The sequence below is a fragment of the Caloenas nicobarica genome, chromosome 6 (genome assembly GCF_036013445.1).
Source record: "Caloenas nicobarica isolate bCalNic1 chromosome 6, bCalNic1.hap1, whole genome shotgun sequence".
Classification (NCBI taxonomy): domain Eukaryota; kingdom Metazoa; phylum Chordata; class Aves; order Columbiformes; family Columbidae; genus Caloenas; species Caloenas nicobarica.
This window is the reverse complement of record NC_088250.1, coordinates 9,505,393-9,533,363: the sequence shown is the minus strand read 5'-3', so window position 1 is coordinate 9,533,363 and position 27,971 is coordinate 9,505,393. Positions and strand designations below refer to the sequence as shown.

Sequence of the window (27,971 nt, the reverse complement as noted above, 5' to 3'; positions counted from 1 at the left end):
GTTTATTTGTTATATTCAGTATCAGGCAAATTAATCATTCCTCATGAAGTTAATGGAGGAAAAATTACTTGGCAATGTCCTAAAGCAAGACTGCACAACTGGACCCAAAGCCAGTGTTTGCCTTCAGCATAAGCAGCCTTCAGTCGCGCTTGGAGATCTCACTGGCTTAGCTCCTGCAAGCTTCCTGCTTCAAACACGATGTCCAAATGTTCCTACCTCTTGGTAAACAGACATAGAATTTTGGTGTGGGATGCCGGACGTGCACTGGCAGAAAGCTTTTAGAAGAGATATTATTTTTAAATTTAAAAAAAAAGTTTCTTTTTGTTAGGCAAATATTCATTGGTCTTTAAATCTTGCATAGAGCCCCGCGTTGTCTAGTGCCTGCTGTCCTGCTTAGATGCATTTTGCTACATCTAATCTCCTGGTATTGTAACTAGTTTATCTTTTGTCTTTTCATTTTTATTCCCTACCTGGCATGCTTCCAAAGGATCCTAAAAGGCAATTTTGCATGTACTAAAAACTGCCTTCTAGCAGGTGCCCAAATTATTTTAAAATCTCATTTAACCACTTTTAATTATGTGACATTGAAAGACAGCTGACTCATTTTTTATACTTTAAAAAGACTAGCCTGCAGTAAATGGTAACAGTCTCAATATTTTGGGAGGGGGTACTAAGCTAATCTTAGCAAGCTGATGGATTTGAAGGTGGCAGGCCTGACTCTGGTCTGTATAGATTGTAACTGGAATTGGAGCGATCTGCTACCTTGTGGACGTAACAAAAAAATCATCATAATGCTCCTGAATGGAGAACTGTAGGCTGTGTTTAGAAGAGGCCAAAACCTTGAAATAAAGGAACGGTTGTGCACTGGGGCAGACAAGCTGGTGAGACAGACGCCAGGGGAAACGGGATTTCTGTGTTTGTGTGGTTAGATATGCCAGCTGCTGTCATCAATACTCAGACCAAAAAGGGAAAATGCTTTAAACTGTGGAGGACTTGTTAGGTTGAAACTTGTTTATAAATGACTTTAACCCATTGTCTGAAAATTCACCTGTACCATACTGGGACTCTTTTTGGTTATACTTAAATTACTGCAGGTGCGAAAGTGTCACTTTGAAGTGTATTGTGACCTCAAGGAGGTTTTAATCAATGAGTTGAACTTCATTAAAACAAAAGATTGCTACTTTTATGATGTCTAGTCCCAGTGTCTGGCATACCTAGAAGCACTGACAAGTAGTGCTGTGCCAAAAGACTGATTTATATTTTCCCTCTTGATGTCACACCCAGCTGTCAGCCAGGGAGAATGGCAGGGGAAAACACACTTACCCTGTCTTGGGTCAATATATAATCATGAAAAATGGTAAAAAGATCTAGCAATTAGGTAATGTAGAATGAAAAATTACCTTGAGTTTGCACAGGGCATACTACGCATTGACAGTTTTCTGAAGATTTCCAGCCGGTAGCCCTGTGTCATGGGTTTTTGCAGGATGGTTGTATTTTGCTTCTCAGACAAAAAAGATGTGTGTATGTACTGTCCAGCCTCTGCTGGTTACTGCCGTGCTTCCTGGCTTTGAAGCGTCTTCACTGGTTTATAGAATGTCAGTTTACAATTGATCTTGCATTTTAAAAATGTAAATTTTTTTTTTTTTTCCCTCAACTTTGATGATAAATGAGGAAAAGAAAAGGTATTTTCATATTTCTACTTCTGAATATTCTGGCGTTCACCTTCTGTATAAATGACATTTTATGTCTATTAATAAAACAGGAGTAAAATTGGTCTTAAGATTATTCTGAAGGATGAAACATATTACAATTACTACATAAGATGTGTCTTAGACACATAGTCCATGAGGATAATGAAAGCAACACCCAAAACAAACCACAGATACAAAAAAAACCTAGGGGTTTTAATAAGAAATGTCACTGTGAATAATTAATGTGACTCAGAGTTCCAGTAACAAAAAAAGGTGAAGTTCCAAGTCTGTTTCAAGGTTACAAAATCTCTTAGAAACAAAATATTTGCTACTGAGTGATTTGTTTAAATACAGACTAAGAACACAAGGGCGGCTGCACATGCTGAATTCTTCTGGACCATCATCCCGTCCCCAGCAGTGAGTACCAGCGGATGCCCAGGAACGGATGAGAATACTAAAGGCTTTTGTGAGGCTTTGTCTCAGTACCCTCCTGGACTCTACTTAATATTTCAAAGGTTCTTGAGCCAGATGCAGTTTCCATATAATCCATATATTTCCATATATTCCTCTTCCAGGACTTGGTCCCATTTTCCTTTGTACCCACAAAGAGTTGTATCCACATCATCTTTTATGAAGGAACTGTGCATGTCTCTTGCCTGGTGTGGCAAAAATCACCTGTTTTAATGGGTACTTTTAAAATAATTTGTTGACCCCAACCTTTTTAAAATTCAGCCTGATTTTCACCTTCTCAGATATCACCTTCTCACCTTCTTTTCACTTTCTCACCTTCTCAGGTGAGAAGAAAATGAGGGGGCTACAATAAAAACACACCATGGCAAAGTAAGACAATAAAGAATTACGATGACTGCACAGCTGAACTGATGTTTCGTGTTTCCATCCCTTACATAGTTATTAGTATCAAATGGATAAGAGAGCATTTAAATACAGCTCTCATAACCTGAGACCCCGTTGGTAGGTATACGCTTTCCGAAGTGTAACTGTCTGGATCACTGTTTTTAACCTTGTTTCCAGGGGAAATGAAGCTTACAAGGCTATAATCCCCCGCCTTCCATCCCTGTGCTGCTTCGGCACGTGTTCCTTACACCCTCTCCCATGCTCTCCAGTAAGTTTTAACCTGCAGCCTAATTCTGACAAAACCTGGAAGACAGAAGTCTACAGGATCAATCAATTCCTAATATATGTATTTAGTCAACAGCTAATATGTTGGGAGAGAGTGGCAAAAGATACTTCCATAGGTATTTGTGCTTCATTAGTTCTGTTTTTTGTGGAATAAGTCAGTTTTTCTAACGAGAGTTGTGGAGGAAACAACTGTACGCTGGACATTTCCTTGCTTTAACTTCCCTCTTTGGCTTAGCATAAAATGTCAGCAAATTTAAAGTAATCTTTAACAGGATTTGCAGTTCTCCCCTTGGGCTTTGCTGTGCTTAGGGTCTACCTGCACTGATACTGGAAATAGTACAGCGCCTGTTAGAATTTTGCTTTAGAATAATTGCATGAATAGAGGTAAATAAGAGAGACATCATTTTTCCAATTGTTTAGGATCGATTTTAAAGTGGTTTCCAATTGCCATGGTAAAAGACTGTTAATCCTCTAATGTTTTAGACTGTATATTTAAAACTTCTCAGTGAGTTGCTGATGTTTGTGTTGTACGGTTAAGTGCCAGTCAGATGCTAGCTGTTGCTGCAGCTCTCTTAGGACACAAAACTTTAACACAAGTTGTGTTTGCTGTACTGCATTGCTTTGAGAACCATTACTTGCCAGCGCTGTGTCTGAGGCTTTGCTCACCGCCTCTTGATTTAGGCTGTAATTGTCTCAGGAAAGGAGCCGTGTCTTAGTTTGTCTGCAGAACACTGGGCACGTCCACAGTGCTACATAAATAATACATACAAATGCTAGTAGCACAGATGTTGCTATGTTCAATTAATGCCACGTAGAATGCAATAATAAAATTGTTGTCTGATTCACAATACTGTCCCTGGTGACTGCTAAAAATAATATTCCTGCAATTAACTCTTAAGATGACATATGCTGGGCAGAGAAGCCTACCTTACTAGTATTTACCAAATGAACGGTAGAGCAAGATGTTCTCTCTCTCCACCACTACTCAGAATAAAGCTGACCAAGAGTGCTCAGTGGTTATGAGGAGGAATTGCTCCAGTCAGTTATATGAGAGGTCCAAGGAGGGATGTCCTATGCAGCTCGATCTAATGATACAAATGGCTTTATCATTTATTTTGGCTGATGCAAAATGACAACCCATGTGCATTTTGAAGGATGGGATATGTGGTCTTGCTTGGCAGCTAATGTGAAGCAGAATAACTTGCTAACTCTACATTCCACAGCATCTTCAGAGGTAACCTCAGTAATTCCCCTGGGGTAACTCAAGGTTCAGATCCGAGTCCATCGTGCAGAAATATTTGAACAAGATGCGATATCTGAAGCTGCTTTGACTGTTGATATTACATTTGATAGGGCAATGCTATCAGTGTAGCTGTTGTCTTCATTTGACTGGTATTCCAGAAAGGTCATTAGTCACCTGAAATGTAGAATAACTCTGTGCCAAAGGCTCATGTTGTTGCTGAGTATGACCCTTAATTATTGATATGTCTACAACTCAGTAAGTATTAATGGAGAGGCATATTGTAGTGAGAACAGTGAAGCTTGAAGAAGGAGGAATGTATAATGAAAGGAAATATGTATGTTTAAAATACGAGGGAGGAAAGATTTGTTAAAGCTTAAGAAGTTAATTTTTCATTTGCTTTTGTGGAATGTGGAATTAACATCTCCAAAGGTTTTTTCAACTCTAATTGTTTTTGGAAGGGCAGGTTTATAGCATTAATTAGGAATACCTGAAATAAAGGTAGAACTGTATGCATATTCAGTATTAAGAAAAAACATCTATCCATAGAGACAATACAGGAGTTACAGGTGCCATGGACTGTCCTTTGCCTGGAACTTTTGAAAGTTTTTTTTTCTACACAAATACTTTGTTCTAAACTATACAGGCATGTTTCATCCCATATAGTGCTTTGGTCTGCTAGAAAGTCTAAACAGAAACCCCCCAAAACAGATCAAGACGACCATATAAGCCCAACTGATCACGTCCATATAACACCATCCACAAATGTACTGCTACTTTCTTTAGAAAATATTACTCGCACCAAATTTCTAAAAGTTCACAAAGTTATTTGTGTATATGTGAATGTGTCTCAAGTGACTGAAAAAGATAGGATTTATGTTGCTCTTGTCTCCTAATTTGTTGTCTTGTTCTTTGATTTGGTTGGTAAAAAAGAATTAAAGTGTTTTATTATCCTCTGAATTAAAAGTATACACACTGCACAGGTTTACTTGGAGCTTTCTCTGTTAGTTAGTCTCTAATTCAAATGGAGATTATGTATACAGCTGCTGATGATTAAGGCTGAGCATCTGATGTCATATTTCCATATGTTTTTAACATAAAAATCAGTATGCATTTTGTTTGAAAATCAGTCATACGGTAGAGGACTGTGTGGGTATCATAGACTGTTAAACTGACAGCCTAAATCATTAAAACCATCTGCTTTTCCTGATATTTTTTTCCCCCCTGGATTATCTTCTATTGTATATATAGAGCAATAGTGAAGTAAAAAAAAAAAAAAAAAAAGTTAAAGCTGTGGGTAACAAAACATTCCATCAGAATTAAGGGTGTTTCTTTTATCTCCCACGACCAAAAAATGCTGCAAATTAGAAAAAGTACGTCATTATTGATCAGCTATTAAGTAGATAGGATTGTTTTCTAAGAGCAGTGTTTTGATTTAGATGCTTGACATAGCACTGTTTTTCATTATGTGTGTGTCTGGATGGAATACTAGTGTGTGGCAAAGATTTCATGAGTCTGAAGTGCAGGCCCAGTGCTGGAACAGCTCTGACAGCCGTCACTCCCGTAAGGAGCAGTTTGTGCTTCCCAGAAATGCTGACATTAAGCTGCATAACTGGAGATCCTCAGCTGATGCGACTCCCCTTTTTTCAGTGAAGTGATGCCTTTTTTATTATGCCCAGGGAATATTAGGGAGCTTCTGTTGCAGGGGACTGGGGCATTGAGTCCATCTGCTCCTGATATTTTTGCTCTTTCTGCCATGGTCAGTCTGTCCCTCAAAACTTTTCCTGCACAAGCTACGCTTTTGTTTTCCATCTCCACTTTTTTCTCCTTTGATCTGTAAGGAGTGCTAAACCTCATTTGTAACTCTTTCCCCTGCCACAGATTGCCAAATTGAATCCATTTGAACTACCTTCCTGCTCATATCTGTTTTCTGAAAAATTTTCATCACTGCCTGGATGGTGTATTCTTAACATTCAGCCCAAGGAAGCAGTTCTTCGTGTAGCATTTTGGGGATTAGATATTAAAAAATGCACAAGCAATAAATCTCTCTTTGTGACTCACAACAGCGGCAGTGCACGCTGTCCTCTGAATCAATTATAGATTTCATCAGTTTCACTTTCTACCTGCTTCTGAATTTGTTTTAAAATAGCTCTTATTTCATAAATGTAAAAGAGTATGATAATTTGTCATTTTGCTAATTTAATCTGCCTCCAGAAGTGAGATCTAGCTTGAGTTATTAAAAGTACAAGTGTTTCATTAACAAAAGCACATTTATTCCTAGTAGCCTGACAAAATTAGGGTCTCCCCCGAACCCTCACTCAGACTTGAAGCCTTTATGATTTGCTTTATGTGAAAAAAAGCTTCAGAATTATTACTGTGCAGTGTTAGAATTTTTGAGAGATTAATCTCTCAAAGCTTTGTTTTAGGCATGGGGGTGTAACTGCCTTAATGAGGATTATAATGATATTTTCACAAAAAATGGCAATCTAAACCACAAGTGTTAAAAAGAGTCAAAAGTTTAGGTAGGTAATATTTCATAATGGCAAGCTCCCCCTTAAGATCTATCATGTAAATGATGCACATATTTCAAGCTGTCTTAGTAGGTACTTTTACAGAACAATCTAGTGGACCTCAATTGGAAAAGGAGGAAAGGAAGAATATTTAAAAAGTTTGACACCACCCCTCCCAGACCTTTTTTTCCTTTTTTTTTTTTTTTTTTTTTAAACACTGCAACAGTGACCTAAATATCTTTGAGTATATTCTTATATTCTTAGGATGAAGTTTTACAGTAGTGCTTAGGATCAACCCTTCAGCTGTTTTCAGTTCCCATAGTTTTATATCCAGAGATCTGGAAGAAGGTTTTCTACCACCTGTGATAACAATATTTTCCATTATTCAAATAAAAGCAGAGTTTACTGGAACCTAAAGGCAAGGTCTTCTTACTGATATTGTTGAGATAACATCAGGAATTGGTCTTAAATTCCAGGGTTAATATATTTTTGGCCTGTATTTTTATGTATTATCCCCAAACACTTTTCCTATTTGTTTTAGTAAACACAATAGAAAACCTCCATTATTCCTGGTATAATTTGGGAAGGCTGCATTAATTTTTTTTCCAATATTTTAAAGGAGTTTAGGATGAAGAGACTGTAGATCAATTATCTAACTTTTATACTGGGAAGACTGGTGGAAATTGTATTAAGAAGCAAAATCACAGGATACATGGATGCATTTGTTATAGTGAAGCATTGAGAGGTGCCAGCATGGCTTTGGAAATTAAATCTCAGAAATCTGTCAGAGTTCTCTGAAGGGCTTGCTGAGTGCTTTATCAAGGGACATTTGTAAATTCAGTATACTTGGATTTTCAGTAAATTCTTCTTAAGGTCATTTAACAAAAACCCTCAATGAAGCAAAACTCTCCTGAATAAAAAGGAAACTTATGAGTTTAAAAACTACTGAAATGATAGGAATAAAATGTCACTTTCAGAATGGAGAAGGTATCATTAGATTCTCACAGGGGTCTGTGCTGGGACCTGATTTATTAAGATGAACTGAGGAACAGAATGAGGTGGATGAGTTTGCTAATTAGGGCAGAAAAAATGAAGATTGCATGTGAAGAATTACAGGAAAATAATTCCAGTTGCAATAGCTGACTCGACAGTGAAGTGGCAGATGAAAATCAATGCAGGTGAATGCAAAGTAATACATACACAAAAAAATGGTCCTAATTGTAGATAGATAAGAATGAGTCTCAACTAGTTATTAGTACTCAGGAAAGACATCTTGGAGTCACTGTGGTCACTTTTCTGAAAATTTATTTGTAGTAGTGCCAAAAATGCTAATCAAAACAATACAGAATAAACTGGAAAACACTACTGTGCCATTGTGTATCTTCTTTGGGTACCTGTTTCTTCAGTGTCAGCTCAAAAGGTGCTGAGAAAAACGGTAAATGAGATCAGAGTTGGAATGATGTCAATCTGATGAATGAGTCAACGGAGCAGGAATCTTCAGCTTTGTGGGTAATATATGATAGGGACCTATAATATCGCAATTGGTTTAGAGGTGGTAAAAGTGTACTCCGTGTTTACTTTTAGTCACAGAATTAAAAGCATCAAATGAAGTGAAGTAAGGTATTTAAGACCCCAAAACAGTTTTTCACACAATGCGTAATTAAATTTTGGAATTCATTGACACGAGAGAATGTGAGTGCCAAAGGTTTGCACATGTTCATAACTTAATTAGTCATGCAAAAAAACTCTCCATGGATGCTTGTTAAGCACAAAGTTTCTGTCTCAAAGAAATCCTGAGTCACAGGCTGGGTATGGGAGAGTTTAATAGGAGAATCACTCTGCATACTTATTTTGTTTTTATTAAGAATCTCCTACTAGTTGTTGTTGTGTAACATGTAACTGAACTAGATGGACTTTTAGTCTGAAGATTTATGTCCATGCTTGAATGAAATAGAACTATACTAGATTATATCTGAATATTTGGTCAAAAAATATCCGAGTTAAACTCTGGGTTTTTTTGTTTATATAACATATCAATGACCCCAAGAGATAGTGAATGTGTTAAAGTGCTTATACTGCATCAAAAGAGACAAAATTGTGATGAAGAAACAGGTATGGATTTGCGAAATAAGAAAATATTCTTCTCTGAATGATTTTGTTGTATTTTGAAAGCAGTTTTCTGAGCTTAAGTTATTTCACTGGTAAACTCATAAATAGACTACAAAAAGTAAGAATGTGATTTTTGTAACCCATATTTACTTTCCCATGGAAGATAGCTACTTCGTATCTCCTTTTCTTTTGATAGCGTATTTAATACATGGCCGCTTCATCTGTGATGTGCCAGAAAACTGTGTAGAGTAAAAAGATGTATGTTTTGAAACATCATTTTTTCTTGATGTGTTTTACTGTAGAATCAACAATTGCTACTTAACCCATCTTTGTCAGCATAGTTAAATTATTTTGCTGTGTACTTTGAAAAATGTTCACCTATATCCTTGCCAAAAGCTACTCTTTATTTTTATTCCTCGTAACAGTGGCACCCAGCTGGTCACTTCAAGTGGGGACACCACCGTGCGGATATGGGACTTTTCAAAACATGGGTGCGTTCTGAGTTTGGAAGGACATGCCCACGCTGTACAGGACTGCTCGTGGCATTCGTGTGGTGATTTCGTGGCTTCTGCCTCCGTGGACAACACCAGCAAAATATGGGATGTTAACAGGTATGGAGTTACTGGAGATTCTTTAGCTGATTTATAGCTTTACTTAATAACCACTGCCTTATGTTTTAGCCCAGTGAGAGATGTCTAGCATCAACTCGTGGACTTCACTTTAGAACATAGATAAATTAACAGGAGTGGTGCAAAAACAGGCTTTGATGTGATTTACTGGCTAAAGGCTTTACTGAATAGGAAGCTGGGAATGACTTAATTTAAGATAGTGCCCCCAAAAATATTTGTTTTCATTTAGCATCTGCTACTCTGTTGTTTTTTAAGGTCAGAGCTTTGTGGAACTTCAGTACGTAATTTAAATAAGCAACTGAACAAAAATTTAAGTAAGTTTTCTGTATAGTATTTCTAGCTCATGAGTATACAACACACTTTAATTTAAGGTTGGAGAAGCGAAAATTTATTTTATTCATTATATATGTTTTGGCAAGGTGACCCTTGATTAATAAATCAATGTATACCTCTTCATTTTCTTTATTATCCAGGTAAATGCATTTTTATGAAGGTGTTTCTAGAATATTACTATATTTCTACTTACCAATTCATTATTAGTTTCTCAATTTTCTTCAGTTATATTTGATGTGACATAGTTCGACTAATTTACACCTTAAAGGAAGGGATTTTTTTTTTCCAAACTGGTCCTTCCAGATTTTTGGAATAACTTAGGAATAGTGTTACTGACACCACTGTACTAGGTCTGATTTTTGTCACCTGCATATCATCAGTCCACAGACAAGTGTCCACTCTCATTTATGTTTTCCCTGGTTCTGTATTGTCCAGTCCTAATGGATTTTTCCACTTCCTCTCAGTCTTTTTCTTCCTTTGCATTTGAACGAGGCAAAATGTTCCTTCAAGCTTGGCCGCTGCAGGGAAAGAAGCTTCACTGAAAAAGCGAGGGAGACTTTCTCCTTTTGTTCCTTTTGCCTCAATCATTCCCAGTCTGTGGCTGTTGCAGCGAGCCCTGCAGTGGAGACTTAGAGACCTATTTTAGGAGTGTCGAGGGGTTGTCTTGTAAAAGTGAAGTACTTCTCTGATAAGCGTGTATGAGTTAAGATTTTTCAAAATGTTGTACTTCTACCAGATTTTTTGGAGAGCTAATTAAAACCCTGTCAGTATCAGATTTTTAGTCTTGCTTTCAAGTCATGAATTGAGGAAGCATTAAATAATAATGAAAACATTGTTTTCAAAATAAGCAATGTATCCTTTCATGAATTATTCCAAATTATTTTGCCTAAGCTGAGTGCAGCCACTTAAAACGAAAGCTTCAATCAAATATTCAATTTTTATAAAATCATAGACAAAGCAGTTAAAGTTTGGCAAAGTTCAAGACAATTGAGAAGTGGGTTTTATCACAGGAATTGTCAGCCAGTTCTGGTAACAGATGATGTTTCCACAGTTACTATCAGTAATAAGAATTAATGGTCAGTATTTTGCTTAGAAATGAAAACACTGGAATCTATTGTATTGTTGCCTCTTTTCTTAACCGGTTGTAGGATTTTTATACTTTGATCAATTTTTATGGCATATTCATGGCTTTAAGAAATAATACTAAGAATAGTCTTAATTTTATGTCAGAATGGTTTCGAATTTTCATAGACAAAGGGTTTTTTTAGACACTTTAAAATACCTTCTCTACCAAGAAAGCTTTTGTAGTCAGAGGAATCAAAGCAAATCCTCATCACCAACCCGTGCCTCCCACTCCCACTCATTACCAACTCTCATTTCTACCTCTAGTGTATCCCAGGTGCTTTTGCATTTGAAAAACAAAAGAATAAGGAGCACAGCATTGTGAAAGGCTAGTTATCAGTGTATAATTATTGAAACTTTAAGTTGTGCAAAAATCTCAGTGGCTAAATGGAGCAGGATATGCCACAAAAAAGTGGTGCAGCATGCTTATAATAGGAGAATTCAGAGTATGAAATTAAAAAGCCTCATTTGGAGACCTTACTGGTGGACTTCCAGTCTGTTCACAATAAAAGCCCAGGTGTTCATTTACGTTACATTAGCTAAGTCTAAAAGACAATTGAGTTCTGTTTAGCAAGTCTGTTTAGATGAATTTGTAAGATGTGCTGTAAAAGCGTGTGTGGTCTATGCGCTTGGGATAAAATGAAGACAGTGGAAAAAATAGATGCTCGTGAAGAGCCTCTGTAAAAAGGGGTTTGACGACAACAAGGCATGGCTGTTCCAAGCTTAAAGCCTCCTGCCTGAAGACCTAACTCTGCAGAACAGTCAGCTGCAGTTGATCTTTGTGACCATGTGGACAAATTCAAGTGAAAAATCAACCCATGCAGTATATATGGCAAGATACGGAAATAAGGGAAAGCTATTAACAGATTAATCAGGCTGGAATTTTCCAGTCTGGATTGTTAATTTGCCGGTGTTTGTCTACAGTAATGCTACACAAAAGAACCTGCAGTGTGTTTTGGCTTGGCAGTACTAATTGCCAAGCTAATTGCAATAATGTAGTGTAATGTTCTTTAGACTCCTTTACAGCCTGGGTATGTGCAGCAGAATGGGGAAGTGGAGCAGGGTTCTCCATGCTTAGAATTTTTTTTTTTCTTCCCATCCTCACAGAACATGTACTTAGCTAGTTGTCATCTTCAGACTTCTCATTCCCCAGATGTCTGCTGGTTGACACAAGCTCTGAACAAGGGACAGCACACGAGATAACTTACTCGTGGTAGGATAATAATCAGTGATCACAGTTATTCTGCTGAATCAAGTGATTTATTCTTTCCACTAATAAGGAATTAACATTTTATAAATAAGAGCTGTCTTTCTTCTTTAATATTACGTATTTGGATGGGTGCCTGCTTTCAAATTGAATGGTCCTGGAAAGCAGCATATTGGAGGTGGGGGAAAGAAAGCAAGATGAATATCAAAGCTATCGCTGCCACCCTTCTAAAAGAGACATGTTGTAAATAAATGCTACAAATATAAATACATATATTTCTGTAACGAGTGGCAGCCATGTTTTTATTTCCAGACTTCAAAAAGCTGCTTTTATGTATTAGAAATGAACTTTTTATCTATAAACATAGCTTTTGAAATACCTACAACAGAGTTCTCTGTGTTTGAAAACTTGGTATCAAGAAAGCGGGGAGGCTGTTGTCTTTTAGCACCAAAACCCAAGATGCAACTTTCACAATTATCAAATCCATTATTGGACTCTAAAGAACACGAGGTGCAGCATCTCTTAGATAGGAAGAAGTTGCCAACAGTTTTCATAAATTCATGTAATTCTTTGCCAATAATATGAAAATTCAGCCTGTTAATTGTTTGAATTTACGTTTATTGGAAGGTGAAACTACTGCTGAATTTATTTATTTTTGCAATGGATTTTATTCACAAGCATTTTTCTTTTGTATATGTTGGAAGTTTCTGTTGTATATTTGGCCACAACTGGCGTTGTAGTTAACAATGTTCTTCTCCTTGATAACTTATGTGCCTTCTATTGAAAGAAGCGATCTGAGCTTAAAAAACAAAATAGAAAACAAACAAACAAAAATCCAAGCACCTTTCTTCTTCTCTGAAGACATAGACACATGCTGAGATACAACCATGATCCAAGTTACTGAAGGATCCGAGGGAGTCTGAGTTCTGGTTTTGGAACTTCTTGATGCTTTCTGCTGGGACAATTGGCTGCTTTTAAAGGAAATAAAAAAGAAGATGGTATAACATTGGAGGAGGGATAGGGGGAGAAAGATAACTAACATACCTGCCATGGTTAGAAAAATTAAAAAAAAAAAAAAGAAAAAAGGCAATAAAACACATGCATATCTGCCATTCTTCAAGGTTATCCCATCTTCCTAATGATTGTACAAGGCAGCCTGAACACAAAGTGGGGAAAGAAGAGACTTATAATTTGTGAACAGGTTTTTATTCAGCGCATAGCTCAGATTGAAAATATATAGCCAGCCATGTTAATAGCTTGGCAAACAGTTCCAGGATTGTTTTCTCAGACCATAAATTCAGGGCTGTCGAAGTCATTTTGGCAGGATTAATTTCAATTATCCGACTGTAAATATCGTCACAGATTTACAGCTTGATCTCTGATATGCAAATCAAACTGAACATCATATATCTCATGTAAACACAGATGATTATTTAGTTTTGCAAACATATGCTGTAGACTGCATGTTAAATGCAAATATTGTTATTTATGTTTTAAACTTGAGAAATTATTTTCGCCAAAGTCAGAGCATTCAGGGGTTTTTTTTTTCAGTTTATTCATTATATAGTCATTAGACCAGTTCTCCGTTTTTGTCTGGTTTCTTTCAGTAGTGCAAAATATGTTGGAATTAGGCCACAGAGAAATGCAATTCTGTACTGTCCTGCAGCAGACCTCAGGGTAAATACACGTCTATGAGTCAGAGCCATTGCTGCTCTCTGTTTGCTGATTTTTTTAATCCATCTTTTTTTTTTTTCTTTTCATTTAGCACAGTAACTTTTTTCTAGCTCCCTGAAATTTCTCCCATAATCAATTTGGTTTTAAATTCTAAAAAAACCCATTTATATCGGTCCTCAGTCATTACTAGTATCCTCTGGTGCGTTTGTTCAGATGAAAATTAAGAGTATCTAATCTATCATGATCACTGTTAATTATCCTATAAAACCACCAATACAGTATCTTGTTACTAAGGTATTAATACATTTTTTCACTGATTTCTGAATATACACTAAAATAATTGACACCTTTTGCTTTTCTACAACAAGTCTGAGAATTTTGACTTCCTTACTTAGTGTCACATGTATACGACATGAATTAATTCATAGTTATTTAAATAATTCCTTCTTTGGTTCTTAAGCCTACTTGAAGATTCCTACCTTCTGTTATAACTTCTCTACACTTGATAACTGCTGATTATAGTTTTACTTCTTCTCCTAAGAAGCATTTTAATTTTAGGAAATGTAGAGTTAGTATACATTCTAAAGAAATTAAGCAGGGATGGATTTTGTTTAATTAGAGGCCCCTAATCAACTAAAGCTTTCCTAGTAATGACACCATGCAATGATGACACTGCACATTTTTTATTATTAACATACCTTGCAGGGTGCAGTGCAAGACATGACTGAGTTGATTTTAAACTCCTGTTATAGTTTCGGTTGGGCTTTTTATTTTGCGTTAGTATCAATAAAGAAGTTAGTTAATGTTGCTTAAATTGTCAAGTTGACTAGTCAAACTAGTTGCTTTGTACTGTTAGAGCAATATGAAAAGGCACAGAGTTTTGCCTAAATTCTCCTGGCATCTTTTACATTCATACACTTGTTTCTTTTTCTTCCTTTTCCCTTAGGCAATGGACAGCTTTTAAATGAAATATTTACTGCCAGATTTGTAGTTATTTTTCACGACACCAAGCGTGTCTGTATCTGAACTCTATAAAATGTCCTTTGAAGAAACTCATAAAGATTGTCTAGTTTCAAAATGGAGCCATACTTTCACATCTTGAATCAGAATGAGGGTGCGGAACCGGGCCTTGTCAAAATACCCCCTTTCAGATGACACTTATCTGACTCACTTTTCAGTGGGACAGGAGCCACAAGCTGTTCTGGCCAGATACCATGTTTAATTGATTCCAGTAAAAGTGAAGCTAATCTATTTTCAGAAAAGACAAATGTCCTCCAGGAAATGAGAAGACCAGTAGAAGAACTCGGAGGAACTGTGGAAGAACCATCTTTGGGTAGTTTGTAATGTCTGTCCTGACAGCACATCAGGAAATACTTGCCATTTTGATAAAGGAGAATTCCCTTTGGAATCCTCTGAGGAGTACTAGAGAGACAACCTGCTGTTAATCCCTCAAATCAAAATGAGGCCTGTGCCCAAGTCTCCAAATTTATAATTATGGTAGAGTTCCATAACACATTTTTCAGGACCAGAAAAGTCTCAAACCTAGTCGTTACAATTCCCAGAGAGACAATTGTAAAAATCAATTTGAAGATGTGAATTACCAGGGAAAAAATGATATCCAAAGCATAGCTGTTCAGCTAAGGGGAAAATATGGCTTAATCTTCATAATACTGAAAAAGATGAATCTTGAAGTACAAAACTTAATCAAGAAGCGTCACTTGATCATGTTACAAAGTTAGTACAAGACAACAGGCATAAATAATGAAAAATGTTCAATATGGTTGCATATTTGCAAATCCAGAAGAACAGATGACTGCTACCTAATTCCCATGGAATGCCTAAACTGGGCAAGTGATACCATTATTTACATTTGGTGAAACTAAGCAAAGAGGTGAACTGCTTTAGTTGAGGCCATATAGTGAGTTACTACTGAAGTCGTCATAAAAAACTAACTTTCCATTCCTTGGTAACATTAAAAAAAAATGACATCAGAATGAATTGTCTTCAAACTTTCCTACAGGGTAAGAAGAAAGAAAAGCAGAATTGGATTTTTAGCAGTAACATAGATTAATGAGAAACATATGTTTATTACTTCTCTGTCGCAAGGATGCAGTGATAAAGCAATGCTGGACCAGTTTGTGGTTGCATAGCAATGTTCAAAGCACACTAACAGAGAAATTAAAAGCATAAGCTGTCAGCGATATTACAGAGGCTGTCAGCTTTCACATTTGGGCATAAACTAATCACCGCTTGGGACACAGTAGAAACATGTCTCCAAGGAATTACACTGTTAAGCATGACAGGATTGTGTACCTTCCACTGAAATGTTTGTATTGGTGGTTGTTGGCTGTAGATCTAGATAAATCAACGATCTCTGGGCTCTTTACTGGAACTATCTATGGCAATTTAGCTCGTACATAAGTATATTTGAATTTCTTAGTTAAAATGACAGTATTTTTTTTAAATACCAAAAATATTTTGGAGTTTTTTTCTGAAGTTTTGAAATGTCAGAAATGTAAGAGCTTTGCTTTCTGTTGTCTGCTACTGGTCTTGAGATGTACAGCACAGTTTTTGATTGAGGGAGGGGAAGAAAATCAAGTTGGTTTTTTTTTTTTAAACTAGGGTGTGGCAAATGGAGCTGCTTTCTGAAACGTCTGAGTTCTCATCCCTGCAAATATTTGTAGTAGACTTATGGGAACTCTACAATCAGTTGCCTATGTAAAATTTCCATCTTCTTTTATGGAAGGATAGGAGAGCAAGTTGCGCTTCATTTGTCTAAAAGGCTGTATCCTTTTCTTATCTCAACACTTCCCTTGCTTCCATTATTTCAACATCCAATGTGGCTTTGAAAAACTTACTAGATGCGGTTGGAGTTTCTTATGTTGCAGTTGCTGTCTGTCAGCCCAGGGATGCACAAATTTCCTAAATTATGTATAGTTGCCTGCGAGATTCCCGTTGGACAGCAGAATGCTTTATTAGTTTGAACTGCTAAGGTAATGTGATCTTGTGTGAGTTGGACACCTTTCTACTTGGTTTACCTTGCTTGTCAAAATGCTTCCTAGATTCCCTGACAGATGGTTCAAGAGCAGAATGAATTATGAAGGTGATACTGAGGCTTCCTTCCATCAAATCCTACCCAAACCAGCTGGCAGCTCCGGAAAACTTAGTCCGCTTTGTGTGTACTGTAGTAGGCTCTGGTGTTTGGGTTTTTTTGTTGTGCGTTGTTTCTTTGTTTAGGTTTTTTTTTTTGTTGGTTGGTTGTTTTTCTCTTTTTGACAATGCAAGTTGAATTCCTTGTCTTATTTGCAAGTGTGCAGGTATTATAACTATGGCTTCTGCAAAATACTGTTCAGATCTTGACAGAGTCTTTTTACTGTCCTACGTTCAGTATTCAAATGCGAAGGGTCAGCACTGCAGACATTCAGCACATTTTAAGTCATAGAATAGTTTTTCACTATGTATTCAGGCTCATTATTCCGTTGTTTTCTTTCTCCTTCATGTTACATTTGCTCATTACTGGCAGTCTTTTCTTTACCTAACCTATTTTTTCTAGAAATATTGTCTCACAGTATCTCAACCAAAACAAAAATGTATTGTACCAACCGAGAGTAATTCATACCACAGTGAAAGCTGTCAGATATTATTACAGAATTCAGTGGAGACAACAGTTCATTAAAATGATGTATTTCAATCATCACAACCATATCCTGTTGGTACCAGTTAGTGCAAATATTACACGTATAGTCTGTGATACCTGTAAAGTGGAGTACTGTTACCCAAAATGTGCCGTAACACGAGTAATAGTAGATTGTTTCCCTGCTTGTATCTCCAGTGAATTAACAAGAACAGGAATACATTTTACTATTCATAAGCAGCAGTACTTTGATAGGCATATCCGCCTGAATATTAAACTATTTTTAGCTGATAATGTCTTCTAGTTTGAAATTAGATGAGTTGGTCATTTGATTTCAAAATGAAAGTCTGTGGTAATGGATGCTTTTATACTTATAAATTATTGTTTGAGTTCTTGGCCTCTGGTTCCAGGCAGTCTTCAGAGATGTGTGTGTGAGATGCTTTGGGGACTTTTTATTTTATTTTATTTTTCTTCTTTCGTCTTCCTTTTTTTTTTTATTTTAAAAGGGTTCGGGCTTTACACAAAATCTTGCATTGCCAGATTATTTTCTCTCCCAGATGCTACAACTCTAGTCATCTAACACATGTGTACTGTTAAAGCAAACTGCATTCATCTTTGATTAGCTTTACCTGCAATATGAATGCAAGTCGCATCTTAATCCTGAGACAATGACTTCTCACATACAAAAAGGGACTCCTGGGTCTGCTATTGAAGTTGGAAGACATTGAATTGTGTTTGGACCTTCTCAAAATGTGAATGAATATTATTTTCAGAGCAGCAGTGTTTGTTTGTTTGTTTTCTCAGTGACAGTTTTTAAAAACCTCGGGGCTCTGTTCTGTCCTGAATCTTAGATTTCCCTAAATGGTAGGACCACATACGTATAATACAATTTATTTGGTATCATGTGCAGAATATACTTTGAGCTAGATCTCAAAACCTTCAGAGGATACTTTGAAAGACGTGAAGTTTATATCTACATGATACAAGTGGTTAAGTCTTTGAACTGTTTACATAGCCAATCTGATGCTTCTCATGAAAATATGTTGGGTTTGTTGTTGTTGGTTTTGGTTTTTTGTTTCGGTTTTTGCCTTAGTGGAGGTGAAGATCAGGATGAGGAAAACAGAGATATTGGCACTTTCTGCACTTTGAATATTCAGAGCAAGTTTTCTGATGTGAATTTAGACAAATCGTTTTCTCGACTGGCCAATATCTTTCCCAGGTAGGAAGCACTTCACCATCTGAAAGACAATTTTTATGCATCTTTTTACTGAACTCAGTGCCTGCAAAGGCATGTGTATCTGTGGGAAACCTATTAAATATGTATTGGAATTATCCAGATGATGCAAAACCAATGAATTTCTTTATATTTTAGTATCTCTTTCAGACATATTTCTGCTGTCAGAAAAACAAAAATTCTAGATAATAGAGACTAGATAATATTGAGACTGCAGTAAAATGTCAACAGAATTTGTGAATTATTTAATACAGAGCAGATAGTCATGGGCCATTTCTGTTGCATAAAGGGCATACTGGTTAGCGGCACAGTGTGAACAAAGTTGAAGTTATACTTGTATCTCTCCTCTGAAGTTATACCTCTAATCTAAAATAATTTTTTAAAAAAATACATGACCTTCTGCAGTTATGTTCTGATGATTAAAAAACCCTTTTCATAGATTTTTTTTTTTTTTCAGAGTTTGTTTCATAAGTAATCTAGACCTGAGCTGTGTTTGGAGGGTTAAGGTGAAAAGAAAGGCTTGAGGACGCAGTTGTGAAGTTAGCAGCTAGCCCTGTGGGTTGACAAAAACTGAATTCTAAATATGTCATTCATGACTTGACAACTTTGATTACATATTCAGTACCTACAATAATAGTATAAACTAAACTTTGCTATCTGCAGCTGAAGATTTTAGTACTGTCTTACTGGAGGTGTATTTACCAACAGGATAAGATGACGTCACAACCTTTAGAAGTACAATGCCAGTATTAAAATCTTGGCAAGTATCAAATACACCAGTTGAGCTTTTGGAAGCAGAGTTTGAGATCCTAATCACCGAGCTTCTCTTCAATACACATTTAGACATACTCGTATAAGGAACTACTTTATGTGCCTTTGCGTGTAAACTGTTCTTGCATTTCCAAGTTTGGGCAGAAAATGAAGATCAGCCCACCTCAATATGTAGCTAATCCTACCTCCTCTTTCTCTGAAGTGACCAGTTCTCACAGAAGTTGCTACATTTTCCAGTCCTGTGGTGTCAAGCATTGAAAATTTACACGCTGTTAGGAATGGAGGAGATGTCCCAAACTGTTCTGATTTTGGATCAGACTGAGGCCGGATTATTTTCAGGAATCAGATGTACACTTCTCAAATTTATTTTGGTCGAATCTGTCTATAATGAAAACTGGATGTTGTTTCCATTCATGCTTAAGAGTGAGTAATTTGCTGATGAAATTTAAGTATTTTAAGTTAATTACTAAATAAAGCAAAGGACTCTCTTCTGTTGAGAAGAGAGATACATGTTCAGATCTGTAAAAGGGGGAAGCTAAACCAGTGTTCTTCTATTTTGTGCATGTGTTTCAAGTTAACATTTTCCTTCAGCTGTTGACAGAGTGAAATCCAGCCCTTTTCCAGCTCTATTTGGAGGTAGTGGGGCTGGTGTATAATATAAAAACAGGCTTGTAAGAAGAAAGCGGTGAATTGGGGTGGTGGGAGGAGGTAGCCCTGGGAATTTAGCCCTTCACACTCTGTGTTTGAGTAGTTTTCCTGCTGAAAACACGGAGCCAGTCCCATAGTTTGCTACGATCTGAAAAAAATGCTAGCACCTGTAGCTGAAATCAGTAGGCCAGGCTTTTGATTCCTTACTCCAGCAGCTGCTTATTAGAGAACCTAGAATGATATTGTTTTTGTTGTGGCTCCGTGTCTAAGAGCACAGCAAATCCATTATTCATAATGTCTTCCCAGTTTCGCAAAGCCATTGAACAGTGCTGCATATCTCCTTAAAGCTGCCACCCACTCAAATCCATTTTATTTGGACAAATAAAGAAACTCTGCACTGAAGAAAACCAATTTGAAAACACACTGAAATTCATTTTCCTCACTTAAATATTAAAGTGCTTATATTTATTGCATTTCAGCCATGTTGTACTGTTTTCAAAAAGGATTTGCTCATTTAATAGGTCTGAAGGAATTTCAGTAAATTTAAAATATGGAAGAAAAAAAACAAAAATATGACAAGAGTAACACTGCTTTCTATGCAGGAAATCTACATTCTGTGGATTAAACACACCTATTAATATTCTGTGTAACTGGATACTAATTTACAATACCAAAGTACTGGCCCAGCCTGTCATGGTTGTCTGCACTATTGTTACTGACTTTTTTGTTTTTGTTAATAAAATAGTTTTTTACTTGAAAAATGCAAAGGAGTAAAGTTCCCGGTTTGCAATATAGTAATAAATAAAGAGAGGCCTCTAACGTTCACTTGTCATTGCATTTTTGGATTTGAGACTGTAGGGTTTTCTTTATCTGACTTTTTTGATAAAGGCATTTTCTTTTATATATCAGAAAAGAGTAAGACAGGTTCTGGCAGAATCATTCATGGTGTGCATATAGTTTTGGTGCCTAATGCATTTGAATGCAAAGTTCAGTGAGCACAGCTTGCAGAAGTCCCCTTGTGTGTGCACTGAACACTGTAAATTGCCCATGTTGCTTACATGAGTCTTCCTGACTATGGGTTGTGATTAAGGTATAGAGATGTCAGTCTAATCTCATATTGAAAAATATATGAAGAAACTGGCGAAATTAAATGATGAAGTGTTGGTACTGCTTTCTCTATCCTATATAGAATTTCATCACTGTAAAGCAAATGGATTCTGAGGTGCGTTAATGGTTTTTGTGGATTTCTTGTTGTTGTTTTGTTTTTTGGTTTTAGTTGGTTTGGTTTTGGTTGGTTTTTGGGTGGTGTTTTTGGTGTGGGTTTTTTGTTTCTTTGTTTTTGAGGGCTGACAGATGAATTAAGTCAGTTTTATAAAAACTGTGGATGTGGTTGAGTTTTCTAGGTTATTCTGCTGGTCTCCTATATAGTTCTTCTTTCAGTTTTTCCCTTTTGTCAATACTTTTACAACAGCTGATTTTTTTTTTTTTTTTGGAAGGCAGGCAAGAATTTTGTTTTAGGAACAGTGAAGACCTAGGTCATCCTTCAGGCAGTTTAATGTCGAGTCTTAGAAATAGAAGCTCTGAGAGAGTCACTTCTTGTTCTTCAGTGAGACAAGTTTTCTCCTTGTCAGCTTCTGCCTAATTGTGGTAAAGTCACGTAACAAAGTTCTCACCTAAGCAGATATTAGAGGGTGGGCTCCCTTCACTTAATATCCATGAAGAGTTGCATCTTTAGAAGTGCCTGAAGCGTTGGTTGAAAATCTGTTGGAGCAGGCACCTCGTCACTTTTGAAAAGCCCTTTAAGGGTCTAACTGATTATTTAGGCACTTAAAAGCTGTATGAATCTGAGACTCTGCATTGTCAGGCAAGTTTGGAAATCTCATCCTAAATGGACGAAGTTATAGAGACTGTGGTATGATAGATCTCTAGGGGATGAACTCGGTAGGCTTTGGCAAGGTATTTTCAACTTTAGGGTTACAGGACTAGCATTTTTTAAAAAATGTGCTGTTATACACTGTTACACACTTAAAACCCTATAAAAAGCAATTATTTGTTACATTTGTCAGTGACTTCTCAGAAGAAATAGATCAGATCAGCCTCGCAGTAAGATACCAGGACTGAACAGAGAATTCGTGTTCTGATACGGCATAGTTAATCTGGTCTTCTGATATACAAATATTTCAAATTTTATTTTTCATTGTTACATTTCTCATTTTCTGTGTTATGTGTGACCGGTCAGTAGCTGTGTATATAATACCATATTCTTTATCTACTGACACAATCAAGCAGAAGAGGGAAATAAATGATGAGATGGAAAAGAATTAAAGAAATGACAAATTCTTCAAGGTGCTTGTAATGCACAGGAAAGGAGATCTGAATATTGAGTCTAGATGGCTGACCTTTTGCCCAATATTTTATTTAAACAGCAGAAGCCTAAAACTGTACAATAACCTGTTTGAATAGAACAGTTCTAACATAAGCATTAATATATATGCACGTACAGAATTAAATCACTTGACAGTGATCCATCAAAACACATGTATGCTGTTATCTTTCAAAATCAACAGCAGCAAGTTCATGGTTTAATTAAGATATATCTTAAAGCAGAAGTTTTACCTGTGAAGTTTTTGTATTTTTTTTTAAAGGCAAAAATAATAAAACCATGGCAGCTTTCATATTGACTGTGAAAACAGGACACTGGTTCAGTGCTGATGTCAGCTGAATGGTAATTGAGGATAACCCACTGTCACCAGGGAGTGAGACTTTGCTTATTCGGCTGCAGAACTGCTGAGCAGAAAACATGCTTGTACTAGTTCGGCAGTGTTTAATGTCGGCTTAAATGGTTTAGATCTATTTTATTATTACAGAGATTGTGCTTATCTAATTATCTAGTACCCATATGCCTTGAGGGAATAAGAGACAATTGTTTAATAAAATAAGGCTATGGTTTTCAATATGTGATTTCTGGTGTTCCTGTCTTTTAACTGTCCAACAAAAAAATCCCTTAAGGAAGGCTGATTTGCAGAAAGTGCTGAGCAAGGATTAGAGTAAAAAAATGATATAAGCATCAACATGTACCTTTCTGAACCCAAGTGCACCTTGTCCCTGGATTGATGTCAATAATCATGGGACAGATGATTATGCTTTCTGTATAGTGCAAGGGAGACTCAGGCTTCTCAGAGGAAGAGAAGATTGTGTTCTAGTTCCTGTTCTAAGGACTGAAATGGCATTTTATTCAATAACGATGAAACACAAGAGCTGACCTTGGAGGGGACCGCTTCAGATCTTGTCACTCTGAGTACTGGGACCATTGCTCTGCCAAAATCTTTTTCTTCAGCTGACTGAATTTATTTTCTGCACATAGTCACACTCGATGAAGAAGTTAGAAAGTTATAGCCATGAATGTATGGTTTCTTACCTGCGTGTTGACTTTTCTCAGGCAGAGGGAAGAACTGAACCTAGATTTTGAAATCTGATCGAGGAATCTAGGGTGTGCGCTCCTGCATCATATTAGGAGTGGTACCAATGCAGCTTATGTGGGGTCCAGATACCATAGGTATGTGTTACAGGTGCTCTGGAAATGCCTACTCAGATGAGTTTCTTAGTGTTAACAAATTTATTGTTTCTAACTGAGTTGGGGGTGAGATAGATTACAAATTGCTAAATATTGACAGGCTACAAATACTCTGGACCATTCCCAGACATTGGTCTCTTACTGATTTTTGCAGGCAAGATCAAGGTTCTGTATATGACCAAGACGGTCCTTGAAAAGGATGCTTATTAAGATCTAGATTTTGGGTACAATTGCCTAAATCCCGTTCCTGTATCATGACTTTTGAGTCATTGTTATTGACCTGATTCTAAACTTGGGAAAATATGGCCCTTTTCAAACGCAAATAATCCAAAGTTGATGCATATAAAAAGGCACCCTACTTATGAAAAAATTGGATTTTAAGTAACATGCTTCTATTCAAATTAAAGTAGCTGAAATAAATTGTCAAAGTTGATTTGGACACAATTTCAATGGAAAGTGAGTTTTGCAACAGCTGTTGCCATAAGCTGAAAAATGCTTAGCACTGCCAGCGATTAAGTGTTGACTAGTGAGGTTTTAAAGATACCTTGACAAGGTACAGAGTTCAACTGAGCCTACATAGTAAAAGGTAATGAAGAACAAATTGCAATCTGGTATGAAAATGTACGTTATTTCTGTTGGTATTTTTAGGCTAAGTTGGGCAAAGTGATGTGTGCGAACATTTAAGAAAATACTTAAATTTAAGATGCACTTAGTGTTGTAGATTGCATCTGTAAAGGATTCTACAGCATCACTGTATTGCTTTAGAAATTAGCCTGATCTCGTAATTGTGGATACTGGGTTTTTTTCATACAGTAACATTTTGGATGGGCACTGTGATTATATAAGTTAAATTATGTTGTTACAAAATCATATTGTTAACAGGGAAAGTTAGAACGAAAAGACTAAACCATTCTTAAGTAGATATCTTATGCCTTATTGCTTTATATTTCCTTTTTAAAAAATTAAGCTTCACACCAAAACCCCTTTATCTTGAAGCAGAAAATAATACAAATAATAATACTTCTTACACAATGCTTCACTTGTTCAAAGAGGTGTAAGACTTTAAGAGGCTAAATCTTCAGTATAATAATGAGCAGATTCATTATTCATGTTTCAAGCCAATAAAAAAGGAGATGGATTATTGGCAAACACTGTTAGTTTTTCACACCTTCTAGTGAAACCCTAAGTGGAACATTATTAATTCAGTAATTTGCGCTTTTCACTCATAAAAAGCATATAATGCTATTGTCAATCATATTTATTATTCTCAGTGTTTATCAAAATAGATCCTGATTTTGAGTAGTATTCAAATCACTCGAAGAATGTAATGTAATTGTTTTATGTTTCTTTTTTTTTTTAAATCTGTTTTTACTAAATCGCAGTAACCAAACATGGTACCCGTGAAAGTCTTTTGTTCGGTAAAAGCCAACCAACCACAACCTGTGTGCGCTCTATGCACAAACATGCTCAATAATCAATGGTAGAAAATAAGGGTTCTTATTATTTCTCCGGCTGGCATCAGGCAGGCGAGTCTGTGTTCAACACCATAGCAACCAGTGTGTCCTTAAAACTTTGCCTTTGTGTGCTTTTTTTGAGAGTATTTTTTACTAAGTGATATATCTTAGTAAGCTGATCAGTATCTCTCCAGTAGTGGAAGTTTCCACACACTCAATAAATACACAGCTTCTATTAATACTAAAATACATATAGTAGAGCTCTTCCAGAAAAGAAATACGGTGTTGTAATTGGCTACTTTGCTGGTAATGTTCTGTTACATAAATTACAAGGAATTGAGACAAATAAGCATTTTAGTCCCAAAGATAAGACATGAAGTTTTGCCACCTTTTTTCTTGCATTTATAGAACACTGATTATTTGGCTGTTATCTAATTTCACTGCAGAATAGAAATCTGACCGGAGCATTGCTTTCTGCTGGTTAATTATAAATTTATTAGAGGAGTTTTGACCAAATGTCCCTCACTATTAGACGTTGCTGAATCTGAAGTTCAAGCTATTAGACTTCATTTAGTGTGATGCATTGCCCTATTTTTCTGTTCTGCATGGGCTTTTTTGTGTTTGTTGTGTTCTCAGGTACGTTCAATTTTCCCTCTCTGGGCATTGCCAAAGAGGCTCTTTCAAGTTACAGAAATAGGACAAAGTAATTTTTAGAACAGCAAAATATGTAAGGAGGCAAGGTCCCTGGAGATGAAATAAATTTCCAACACAACACAACAAAATAGCTTTCCTGTTCTGTTTGGATGTTGCTGTTGACTGAGTAGCTTGTTAACAGCACACAAATGCGTAAATGTAGCAAAGCTGTGCACCACTGGTGGAGGTGGCAGCACAAAATTTGAGAAGCCCATGTTTGTATTTTAAGTTGGAGGAAAGGTTTACAGACAAGCTTCTGTAAGCTATAGGTAGATTTTAACACTTCCATGATGCTTGCAAGATTGAACCCCAAAATATCTGGGAGTAGATTGGGCTGGGGAGCACCCAGCGTGCTCAGTCCTCATAAAACAAAATCCAAAGTTAAGGGCCGGTCATGCTCAGATGTTGCCTTTAGTTTTCCTCAGAGTTTTGCTAAAGGGCAAGGCTTGCAATACATGTTACACAAATTCGGTCTGGACTTCAGGCTTACCTGAAGGTGTAGTTGCATCCTGTATGAGCAGGGAAGCCAGTCCTGTGTGTGCAAGGTGTTCTTGTGCAAGCAGGGCCAGGAGAGGATTGTGACCACAATTCCCACTTGTAGCAGGAGCTGAAGCAGGGCTGGTGATGGTTTTGTTGAGTCTTTTTAAGTTGACGTTTAAGGAAAACTGCCGTGCTCAGTTCAGCTCCTGAAAAGTAAGGGGACGAGAACTTTGCAAAATCTGCGCTCTGAAAAATAAAGTGCTGCAGCCTTTCAAAACTTCAAGCAAGGTGAAAATGTAACTATTAATATTGACTTTTGTCCTTTTAACTGAAAGAAGCAATTTGTTCTACTTCAGAACCTCCATGTTTTAAGAGTATGACTTCCAAGTTCTTCTGTTTCTCAAGGAGGTCTAAGAAAAGGACGTAAGAGTAGTTTGTTGCAGACTTGTAAACTTGCTGAGTCAGGTGAGTAATGCTTGTTTATATACCTAGAAAATATTTTTTAAAAATATATGTTTGGGATTCTTTCATGCTTGGCGAAGCCTTCCTACTTGCTAGGGCTTTGCTTTACTTTTGGCAGAAGGGGGAAAGGACAGAGGAGGGGAAAGAATTGCGCCCTTGAACTTACCGGTTAAGTCCATCCTGCTTCAGCGATCAGGTTTGTTTTACATGCTCAATTTACTGTGCACTAGACCAAAAGTACGAGCTGTCAGGCTCCTGTGGTGATAAACCTGGATCTAATCCTGCTCCTGCTGACATCAGTGGCAAACCTTGTGGTGCTTTCAGTGGGAGCAGGACTTACACCCCATGCTCCTTGATTCAGCCAGTCTTACCTGGCCTCTGATGTGAGTGATGACAGGAAGGTTTAATACTTAATCCTGCTTCTGCTTGCTGTGAATTTGAATGTCTAACAATTGAAATTATCTGAAATCAACAATATAATGAAATTTCATGTGTTTTGATAACTCAGGAGTAGCTCTGCAAACTGACCCTTGCTATAGAAAACCTGACTTACAGCTTCTTTTAAATTGGAGGATTGCTCTTTGTTTTGCAGAGCACTTAGATTACGAAGATCAAAACGTTCCATGAGTGCTGAGTATGAAGATAAGTTACACAGAGAGGGATTTAATTTATATTTTCTTTCTAAATGTTTATAAATACTAGAGAAGAAATCTTTACATTTTCACCAAAGTAGTAGGAGCACATACCTTAGCACTGTATTTTCAAGGCATCAAACACTAGTTTGAAAGAGGGCAGAAATGAATGTTCACAATTTCAAGAGTTTCATTTTATTGAAGAGAAGTAACAATTGAACAAAGTGGTTCATATTGACAGCATCATACTGGCATATATCTTTTCAGACACAAATGTACTTTATAGAGAAAGTGTCCTCATATGTCAATGTCTTTTAAAATGTGTTACTTTTAGTGATATAATGGGTCAGGAAAAAAATATCATTGTCATAAATGATGGTAGGCACTTTTTTGCTGAAATACTGGTAGTTTTACATTCTTGACATGAATAATTGGATATGTCATATGTGAAGCTACCTAGAAATAAAATAGAGGTCATAAAATGTAAAGACATGATAGGATGCATTTATAACAGCATAAACCAAACTGGCATTTTAATGTCTTAAGCCAAAGCCATTTGCTATACTTGCCCATTGATTTTGGCTGGAAAAGTTCTATGCCTAATTTAAACACATTGTGCAGATAAAGCCATATAATGGGAAAGTGATAGGATTTAGTTTTGTTAAAAGTATTTTCCCTTTAACTGTTACAATTGTACCACTATAACAGGATTGGAGGCTGATGGTTGTGTGACC

General features: G+C 36.7%; 1 protein-coding gene across 1 annotated transcript in view; it reads left to right on the top strand.

Annotated features, from left to right (window-relative positions):
- The window catches only part of SPAG16 (sperm associated antigen 16), a 401,084-nt gene that overhangs the window by 211,214 nt on the left and 161,899 nt on the right, over window positions 1-27,971 (top strand). The window contains exon 12 of the mRNA XM_065637592.1: window positions 9,116-9,301. Coding sequence (XP_065493664.1) covers window positions 9,116-9,301 — 186 coding nt within the window. The remainder of the gene's footprint in view (window positions 1-9,115; window positions 9,302-27,971) is intronic.